Source organism: Ammodytes marinus, assembly GCF_949987685.1.
Source record: "Ammodytes marinus genome assembly, chromosome: 21".
Classification (NCBI taxonomy): Eukaryota; Metazoa; Chordata; class Actinopteri; order Uranoscopiformes; family Ammodytidae; genus Ammodytes; species Ammodytes marinus.
The window spans coordinates 23,308,839-23,320,362 of record NC_137225.1 but is presented as its reverse complement, the minus strand read 5'-3'; the positions used below and the strand labels follow the sequence as shown (position 1 = coordinate 23,320,362).

The following is an 11,524-nucleotide window of genomic DNA, read 5'->3' as shown; positions in this document are numbered from 1 at the left end:
CTGATGAAAATGGGGGCGGGACCTGATAAGCCTTTGGCTTCTTCCGTCACCCTTCGGACAACACAAAGTAAGATGTATGAAGATATGAAAGAGAAAATTGTGTATTGGTGGAATTGTCCGAAAGAATAATAAATAAATAAACATGGGGCCTGTTTACTGATTATTTGCTGTGCTTATGGTTAAAAATGCAGAATTTATTTTGATTGTTTTAGTCAGAAATCAATGGGGTACGCCTGCTAAACTGCAGAAGATTGTTCATGCACCCAGCAGAAGTAACCTGCCCCCTATATAGGGAAAAATAAATGAACTGAAATTTGCTGAAAACGCTAAAAAGTAAAACCATGTAACCGTTACTCAGAAACAAATGCTTTCAGTGTGGGTGGAACAGGCAAACTTCACAATATCTGTCTGTCTGTCTGTCTGTGTGTCTGTCTGTGTGTCTGTCTATCTATCCATCTATCTATCTATCTCAGCCCTGAAGCCCCTCATTCCCCATTCCCCATTCACCTACACACACACACACACACACACGCACGCACACACACACACACACACACACACACACACACACACACACACACACACACACACACACACACACACACACACACACACACACACACACACACACACACACACACACACACACACACACACACACACACACACACACACACACACAATACTAGCAACAGGTACTTTACAGGTTGTTATGTGTGAACTTTTTGTAAACTGAGGTCAGAACATTTCCCCTACGTATACTTTTAATTGGGCTTATTTGAATATATGTGTTGTTGTTTTTTCACCTTTGCTGGTGTGTGCATTGAGCCCCAAGTTCAACTGTCCGGAGGCTGAATTTACATTTGCTTTCAGCAGAGGCGGCCTTAACGATCTGGGGGCCCCATTCAAGACCTAGTGTGGGGCCCCCCACTTTTTTTGTATTTTCTTGAAAAAAAAAATCGTAATTTTTTTTATTTTTTTGAATACATATTTCTTGTGCATGCTTGTGCATGCTTCCCGCAAAAAGAAAACAGATTGTAGAGTTTTATGAGATGATGGGCCACTGGGTGCAGACTCTTAAAGGGCCCCCCCCACTCCTACCTATCCAGTCAGGTACACTGACTTTTCACCACATATACAATTAATGGTAAAAACATATTAATGAAGTCAGTTTTTCTCACAGGATTTAGGGATACTGTGGGAGGGACCCTGGTCCTTGTTGGAGAGTCCGGGGGCATCCCCCCCGGAAGAAAATGTGTGCCTTTTGAATTAAAATGCATCAATCTGGTGCACTTTGAGGGGAAAATTTAGAGGCTATATCAAATCCTGGGATGCAGCAGGAACATTATTTTTCAGATTTTTCTTAATCAGGCAGCACTCTTTACTCTGCTACTGTAAAAACAGTACAGTAGATTGGTCTGCAGACTCATGTTCTATGATGGAGAGACTCAGTTCAACAGATTCAGGGTGGATAGCTACTTTTTATGAACAGCATAGAATTTACACATAGAAATCGTATTCCTGTATGTGTGTGGGGGCCCTAAAGGCTCATCATGAAGCCCCTTAGACAGAGCTACTAATGCTGTTTTCTTATGCTTTTGTATTTCTCCCCCTACTAGTTGAGGGGCCCATGATGATTTATTTCCTTATATTTAGGCTTATTCCTTTTTGGTCCCTGTTATTGACCTGAGTGACTGAGCTCTTTGACAATGCAACATAAACGTTACTATGAGGCCTAGGGCCCGGTAGCCTGCTCAAGAATTATTTATCAAAATAACACAGAGGGCGGGGCCCCATTCAATTGAATGGGTTGAAACATAGCTAAGGCCGCTACTGGCTTTCAGGTAAAGTACAGGTGATTACTACCCCTATTCCCTTTGCTTTTTTGCTTCTCCAATCTGCTAGGATCTCTGGCCCAAGGCTGTCTCGTTTTTACCTGATTATATATAAGAAATGTTGGCATAATAGTTGGTTTTGTTTACCGGTTAGAATGGAAGGAATTTTAACAATGCAACTGTGGTCTCTGGAAACCAAAATAAAATTATTATTTTACAGTGTTAAAGGTGCTACGAGGAACTTTTAAATATTTCTGAAACGGTCTAATTTTTCCTCTTATGATCATGGATGACATGTAACAGCAAACAAGACCATCAGTGCAAAGAATGCTTATTTTTATATAGTTTTTCTAAATGCCTTTGTCATGGGTATACGCTCACCCAGGAACAACAGCTGGCGTAGTAAAAACACTACCACTTTTGTCCAACAGGGGGTGCAAGACTTAACACAAACCGAAAGTTCCTCGGAGCACCTTTAACTCAGGCTGATATTTGGGCAGAGTTTTGCATTGGGTTTTCTGCTTAGTTTTCTTGTTTCATTCCATTTCTGCAGTATTTAAGTGAACTAATTGCCTGCTTCTTTAAATAATGTATCAGAGTGGTTATTATAATATCATGCAGTGTGTAAAGAGAATTCTAGATTACACAGAATTGGCGTCAGATAGAAATTGTATTGAATTTAATATGTTTTAATGATTGGAAAAAAAAAGTGTTACGAGCCAAGAAATAGCAGCCATGTTTCTACAGTAGCACAGAACGGACAAACTTAAAGCTGGGGTACATGATTGCTTATTGGTCAAAGTTAACATGAGCTGTACACTTTGACCAACCAGAGCGAGGCTCCGATTCTCTGTTCTTATAGGCTGTTGGGACTGTCCATTCACTTTGGCACGACTTTGCTGGTGTTGAGCGTGTCAGGGAGGGACCATAGTGGAGGGACCAAAGAGAACAAGTGGAGCGGTTGAGGTATTTGGATTCAAATCTCTATCCAAACTGCCATTTTCTCCCCAAATCCTCCACCCCAGCTTTAATGGCTTTACACGTTTCATACATGAGTGCAAATTCAGCTTGAAGTACTACAGTATAGAATTAATAAATAAATACATCTTCACCTCATCACTTGATATTGTGGAGAGACTTGAGGCAGTGGTGGATGATGCCATCTTTAGAGCTTCTTGTCCTTGAAGAGAAGAAAAAAATATATCAAAACAATAAATTCCATTTCACTGCACCTTTAAGAGTATTGAGACAAACAAGAGGTTTGCCATTGTTGGCATTTGGTCTTGCTTAAAGGAATACTTCACCCATAAGGAACCGGTGTTCTATCATTATAAAATCACTATTATAATATAATGAATGAGGTTTTTCTTCCCTTAGTCTTTCCTCAGTCTTCCCTTGGCCCAGCTGTCCTGTTAATCCTAACCCTACATGTTTACTAGTGTGATGTGACACTAGTAAAATGTAGGGTTAAACAGTGAGACCATAAAACACTCTTTCTGCCTTTTTTCTCAGGCTAGGATGAACCGATTTCAAAAAATGTGCACGTGCATATTACATAGGATCTCAGAGAGCAATACACCTTCATATTCCCATAGGTGAAGTAGGTCATTAATACATAGAGCGGAAAAACAACTGACGTCATATGAAGGGATCAATACATTGTTTTTCCTTTTGTGTGTGTACAGCCCTCTTCAGGGTCACACAATACAATAGAAGCTCCCAGAATGCATTGGGTGGGGAAAAAAAAACCTTCGACAAACTGTCAGTCTAATATGAACAGAACAAACACCAATACAAACGTTCACTATATACGGACACAATGAAGTCTTTATTGCACCTGACTTACTTTACGTGTACCGTGGGTGGACTCTGTGTTATTTCAAAACAACATTGTAGGGCGAGATTGAGCTACTGTATGTCAGCTTCGACCAACATCTGTTTTTGTATGTGTGAGTGTGAGTATGTTTCTGATCTAGATCGTTACATAAATAAAACGTTTAAAGAGGATAACCGCAAAGCCTTCGGGAAAAAATATATAGTTTTTGATTTTTCCATTTAAATTTTTCAATCAACCTTTATTTATATTTGAGCAATTTAGAAAAAAAGGTGGTCAAATATTATTCAGATTACTAAAAGGCCAATTAAATAATGAAAAGGAGACCGGTATGTGCAGTACAATCGCTGCAATTAAAATGACATGAGTGAAAATACATACATACATACAAAGGAATTTAAAACCGTTGCAAAAGGTATTATATTGTTTGTTTATTATTTATTATAATATATATATTTATTATTTATCATTATTTATTTTTTCTTGATAGAATAAAATGGCGATTTTACCTTTTAAAACTTTTAAAACTGCTGCGAACTTTCAGAGAACTATCAAAAAGTGATGGACACACAAACCTTTTCTCCCAGGTCATTCTGATCTTTCTCATTTTCCTTTGTTCAGAAAATTACAAAAAATACTCTCTATGACCGGGCAGAATGGCAGACAGCAGGATGGTACATGCGGCCCAGCCTTTAAGTATAGCTCTAATCACCCATGTACGCTTGCCCTTTGGACAAAATGGCCTCCCTTTATATTTTAACAAATTGACTCACTTTGAACATTATATTTCAAAGTGTACCCTTTTTGGACTTTTTTTCAGCTCCCTATTTCTGACCCATTATCTGAAAAAAAACATTAAAGTAATTTGACTTTCCCTGCGTCCTGAATCGCATACATACAGTAATTGGGACGTACTTTTACTTATTTATTTCATTATAACATGGCGCCTTGATCTTGCCTCTTGCATTTTTTTTTACATCCGTTGCATCACCGTTTGTTTCTGACCCACTGGATTGTGGAAAACAAATAGCATGCTGTTTTCAACACTGAAAATCTCGGCCGGATGTAGAAGACATATTCAATCTTCATCTCTACATTACTTACAGCAATGGAAATGCTCTTAATGACAATATGTTTGGGGGGAATTTGGTAGAAAAGTTGTCAGTGGTCTATAGAATAAAACCAAAATGTTCATTTTACTTATGCCTATAAATAGTAAAACGAGAGACACTGAACATTTGGAGTGGTCTCTTAATTTTTACCAGAGGTGTATTTATCTACCAAGCCAAGATTTGTCTTTTGTCTTTTATTGTATCATAGACAAGTGGTCTAACATTTCTCTAGAGGGTTATTTCTCGTCCTTGGAAAAAGCCCATTCAAATGATTTGTAATATGATATTATAATAATAACTGTATTTAGTGAGCCCCTTTCAAAATCCACACCACAAACCACAGGACAAAGGCATAGATGAAAAAAGGAAAATTGCTCTTTTTTTTTGTCTTCTAATTTTTAGCCCTCACATTACTTTACTTTGGGGCGACTGTGGCTCAGGTGGTAGAGCGGGTCGGCTGATGATCAAAGGGTTGGAGGTTCGATCCCCGCCCTGCCACCTGTGTCATGGTTGTTGTGTCCTTGGGCAAGACACTTCACCCACCTTGCCTCGTGTGAATGTCGATAGTTAGCCTGCTATCGGTGTATGAATTTGTGTGTGAATGGTAACGTGTAAATGGGAACAGGTCTCCCTTGCAAAAGAGTCTTCGGACTCAATGGGATATACCTGTATAAATAAAGGTTAGAGACTTTATTTTATTAGTCAATGGTTGGTTACATTGAAATGTGTCTTTTTGCATATCCTCTGTCAAGTTACCACACTCCAGAGGGGGTCAGAGCGCAGGGTCAGCCATTGTACAGCGCCTGAGGTTATGTGTCTTGCTCAAGGACACAATGGTAGAGATAGTGAGCACGGTAGACGTAAAAGCAGCCACCACTAGCCGGCATATGTTTCAGTCAAATGTACATTTTGGTTTTATTCTACAAACTACTGACAACATTTCTACCAAATTTCCCCCAAGTATATTGTCATTAAGAGCATTTAAGATGAAGATTTAAGACAAAATACAGACTGGTCTCTTAATTTTGGTCCAGAGCTGTTTTTTTTAAATGATCCCTCTGAGTTCACAGTATTTCTCCAGCTGTGATTGTCCCTAGAGACAGACAAACACACGCCAACCTTTTGCTATTGATGATAGCAACAGGGATTCAAAGAAACTGTGTAAGCAGCGAGCACAGCAGGCCTGCATGAGGCTTTTAATGTCACGACTCAAAACCATCGACCATCTAGTGCTGTGAACTGTTAATGCTTTCTCCACCAAACAACAACCAGGCTTGAGCGGCAGTACACAGAATTTCATTAGCCTCATAGCATAATTGCCTAAATCATATTTACTCTACTTTACTTTTACTCTACATCTACTCTACTCTACATCTACTTTACTACTCTATAACCCTTAAAATATGACTTTGCAATTCTCCTATTAGGCTAACAAAAAGTAAATGTAGAGTAGAGTAGATGTAGAATAGAGTAGATGTAGAGTAAAAGTAGAGTAAATATGATTTAGGCAATTATGCTATGAGGCTAACTATATGTTAACCTGTAAGATAATGGTTCATTCATTCACTTTAAGTTAATGCTTTTACAGGTGCTAAGAGGAACTTTTAAATATTTCTGAAACAGTCTAATTTCTTCCTGTGATGATCATAAATGACATGGAAAGAATCCTATTTTTATACAGTTTGTTCTCCATGCCTTTGTCATGGGTATACGCTCACCCAGGAACAACAGCTGGCGTAATAAATACACTACCGCTTTTGTCCAAAGGGGGGCGCTAGAACCAACAACAAAAACAAGCTTTTTTTACTGTGCATTCTCTGTACGTAACCAAAGAGATGGAACAAATAGTATATAGGTGTTATATAACTTATTCTTAGTCACACTGAAATTAAAGAAAATTGCTCTCTAGACCTTTGTAGACCCACTCCATTATTATACACATGTGCGCCTCCTGCAGCTTTAACATATTATATTAAAGCAATTATAATTCCCAGCTGGCACAAACCCTTGCAGGCCTTTTCAAAACCATCTGAACCATCTAATCAAATAGTTTTTGTTGATCACAGCAAGAAAGGAAAAATCATGGACCCCTACACACACACACACACGCACGCACGCACGCACGCACGCACGCACGCACGCACGCACGCACGCACGCACGCACGCACGCACGCACGCACGCACGCACACACACACACAGACACACAGACACACACACACACTCACACACACACACACACACACACACACACACACACACACACACACACACACACACACACACACACACACACACACACACTGTTATTTTCAATTGAGTATGTTTTTGTACAGTTCCTTTTTAAAATAGAGACAAGTAATTTAGATGTTGATTTGCAGTGTAAACCAGCAAAATTGTGGCCCACATATTTCTTGATTACTTTCGATATGTCCTTTCAGTTAAGAGTTGTTGCTTGGCTACGGTGAATGCTAGTAGAATGAGAGTTTAAAGGTGCACTGTGTAGCTTTGGGTGTGTCAGAAAAGTTCCTCGTAGCTACTTTAATGGTAAAAAGTTAAAAACACTAAAGGTCTACTGCCTCTATTAGTGAACACTTAGTGTGGACTCAAACATGCAGACTCATAATCGGATAAATAAACGAATAAGACTTCAACAGGACTTGTAAAATGCATGTAAACACCTTTATCCGATCTACTTCGCACACAAATCGGCACATTAACGGACAAGCGAAGTCGGATAAGAACACCTAGATAACTCGTTCATAGTCGGTATTCTACCTGCATGTATATGATCGCATATCGCACATCGGAGTTTGCGTTCTGCGCTTGCTCGGAATCCCTGCCGGGGAGAAGACGTAATAAATAGCAGTGTTGTTGCCGGAAGGGAACCTCTATAACCACTTGTTGAAAGGGCTACAGCGCCACCTAGCGTAGCGGAGTCAGCCATGCTCGGGCCATTTATCCGATTCTCTGAAAGGCCATGTATACTCAGACAAGTGACGCGGTCCGTTCGAGTGGCAAGTTCGGTATACGTCTTAATCCAATGTAATTGTCCTATGAAAACGCATTGACTGATAGACAGAGCACAGATGGCAATTCAAAGGAAGGCAATCAATAAGTTCCCTGACAACTAATTTCATTATGTGAAAATCGACTATGAAAAAAGTACTCTGAGATGCACCTGCATCCAGGATAAAAGTGCTTTGGTAGTATTTGGACCATATTACAAGATCCAATATTTTCATTATAATGATGTAAAAGTCATCGTTAACAAGAGTCTCTTACGAAACCCACTTGTTCTAATTCAAGCACACTTAAATATTAGTCAGAATTATTCAGTAATTTTCTTGAATACAATTTTGAAAACAACATACAATATGTTGATGTTGAGGAATCAATGATAGCTTGAATGAGAAGTCTATTCATAACATGTTTTGTATGAATGAATGCTAAGCCTTTTGTTTTCAAGACAGAAAAGTCTGAAGAGGTGTTTTTTGTAAAATTGTCCCTGGTTCACTCATGTCTACCAGGGAGTCATCAAAGTAAAAATAAAACCTTATTCTTTAGCTCTTTATCCCAGAAATACACCTCATCAACTCATCACAAAGCTGAACCAAATGGAAATAATGAGGCCATGATGATTTTTTCACGTTTTTCGAAAATTAAAGTTTTTGTTCAGGGGAAGTTTTCTCAGAAATTGCTGAAGAAAACGTAATGGCAGATACATGGACTTGACTGTGCTCCCACACTGTAGGAGGAATGCAATGAGGAGGACATCCTTCTATAGGTCCATTTCTTTGTGGAATGTACTCCCTTCGCACATTCGTGTTATACCTGTGAATAGGGAATTCAAGAGGCAAATTAAATCCTATTTTATTTATGTTAAATAGGAACTCGGGACTCTGGCTTGGCTTGGTGCTCAATGCTGCGCGTCGGACAGTTCTCGCCTCCACGGTGTCCATTAATACATGATACATGGACACCTCGTCGGGCATTAACCCTTACATATGATGTGGGTGTTTGCACGCTCTGAGGCGCCCAGATGCCCATTTATTAGTTTGTTTGCAACTGTTGTTATGTATTTGTAGTCTTGTAACTGTACTTTTACTGTATTTGAGTGAATGTGATGATTTGTTGTTTGTGTGTTCAGATTTGAATTGGACCCCAGGAAGACTAGTCGGCCGCTTCTGCATCAACTAATGGGGATCCACAATAAACAATAAACTTCTATAGCTCTTTTTAGCCGATTTTCTCAGCCTCAAAGCGCTTTACATTTCTCACCACATTCACCCATTCATACACACACTCATACACCGATGGCAGTAGCTGCCATGCAAGGCGCCCTCTGAACCATTGGGAGCAATTTGGGGTTCAGTGTCTCTTTGCCCAGGGACATTTTGACATGTGGCAGGTAGGCGAGGGATCGAACCTCCAACCCTGCACTCCTGAGGCGACCACCCTACCCACTTCGCCACTGCCGCCAAGATGAGTTTTTTCCTGTAATGACTTTGATATTTTTAGGACTTTTTTTATTGGAATTATAAAAGAGGATAGAAGAGTCAGTGATTCTAGACAATGCTTTTTTCAAAAAAGAAAATCTACTGTTAATACACAGCCTGGGCTCTGTAAATGGGCATGTCGCTAGGTACAGTGGGCCCCCTTTGTTTACACACTAGGCTGTTAATTAACTCCTAATCAAAATCACAAAGCAATTAAAATTTAAAATAAATTGTGCAAAAAAAATCAAATCTAGTGATTGGCCACTCCATTACATTACATGTATTTTATCCAAAGCGACTTACAACTGGAGCACACATTCATACACCGATAGCAGGAGCAGTTACCACGCAGGGTGCAAGCTAACTATCGGGAGCAATTTAGGGTTCAGTGTCTCTTTGCCCAGGGACACTTGGACATGTGGCGGGGAGACGGGGGATCGAACCACCGACCCTGTAGTTGGGGGTCGACCACCCTATACCCACTGAGCTACATCCCCCTTGCATGTCTGTGTCATTGCTGACGTAGGTGAACTAATGTATGGTTAACCTTTTAATGTCACAGTGAGAGGTTAGGACTCAACAATAGAACTATCATGCTGCCTGACATGTTACACTATTGCCAAAGGTCTCCTGTCACTTCATGTTTGGTGTGTTAGCACTGGCCTATAAGGGCTTCCATTATGAAACTATACTGCAGACTTAGCATTCTGCAAGGCTTTTTAAACTGTCATTTTTATTCAATATATTAATGTATTTTATAGCAATTAAGAATTTTTGTTGTGCCTGTATTGTCATGATCCTGCCTGGGTGTTGTGTTTTGCCTTTTGCCCTTTTGCTTGTCTGGCCTATTGCAGGGTTGGAGCAGGTGTGTGGGGAGTCAGCTCAAGCACTCACAGCTGCCAGCAATCACCACTCAACCGCCTCTCATATACCCGGTCTGACCTTCCAGATACTGCCAGATTGTAGTTTCAGTTCACGCAGTCAGTAGCTCTACTTCTCATTACTTACCTGTTGCTATTTTTTCCCCGTACTCATTTTTGTTGTTCTCCTGCCACAGCTCTCCCGGTCTGACTCCCCATGGCTCCAACCTGCACCAGCGAGCACTTCCACCCCGGACTCTTCTACCCGCTTGCTCTGGATTCTTCTCACCCAAGCCCTGGACATTCTCCGTTGCTCTCTCCCTGGAACCCTCCCCAGGACAGTTGGATTCCCCCCCCCCCTCCCCTCCCCCCCCGGATCCCGACCCAACCCCCAGCTGATTCTTGTTCAATAAACCTTCTTAAACTAGTGCTGTCTCCGCGCCTGTGTCCTCCCTGTCCGACCGTAACATGTATTTTATTATCTCTTAAATGTCATTTCTAACGTCTAATCTTGATGTATTCTATGCCCCTTTAAAGCACTTTGAATGGCCTTGTGTCTGAATCGTGCTATAGAAATAAACTTGCCTTGCCTTTTTGCATGCTATTTAAAATCAATAGACCAGGTTGTACCTTTCTCGAAGGGCAAATGCTTTAACCTTGCACCAACACAAAAGGGAATATATAATATAAACAGGTGAAATAATCCCATCTGAATTATTTGCTTTTATCTTCTATTTATCTATCAGTCAGGTCTTGGGCTGACACACACACATACGCACACACACACACACACACACACACACACACACACACACACACACACACACACACACACACACACACACACACACACACACACACACACACACACACACACACACACACACACACACACAAACAAACACACACCTGATAACTTGGCATTTGTATCTGGATAATAACTGGTATATTTATCTATCAGTCAGGTCTTGGGCTGACACACACACATACGCACACACACACACACACACACACACACACACACACACACACACACACACACACACACACACACACACACACACACACACACACACACACACACACACACACACACACACACACACACACACACACACACACACACACACAGTAAGCTTCAGCTATCAGTTTAGGTTAGGGTACTGTGTAAACTCAAAGATTGCCTTGATCAATATGCCAACAAGGGAAATAACCTTTAAGGCCCTATGCACATATTATATAATAGTTCTAGAGGGAATTTTTTACAATGCGTTTACTTTTAGAGTTTGTGAACATCTGGTGAAGCCTACTGAGAATGCTGATATAATCTTTCAAAACGTCCGCCAAGGTTATAACAAATAGATTTCACTGTAACCTTAATTATTC

At 40.3% G+C, this 11,524-nt stretch overlaps 1 protein-coding gene across 1 annotated transcript in view; it reads right to left on the bottom strand.

The window, feature by feature from the left end:
• LOC307267712 (cadherin-20-like) overlaps positions 1 to 10,442 on the bottom strand; it is a gene marked incomplete at both ends in the record, with an annotated part of 36,645 nt that extends 26,203 nt beyond the window's left edge. The window contains one exon of the mRNA XM_080050094.1: positions 10,367 to 10,442. Within this exon, the coding sequence (XP_079906220.1) occupies positions 10,367 to 10,442 (76 nt within the window). The remainder of the gene's footprint in view (positions 1 to 10,366) is intronic.
• Between the last annotated feature and the right edge of the window lie 1,082 nt (positions 10,443 to 11,524).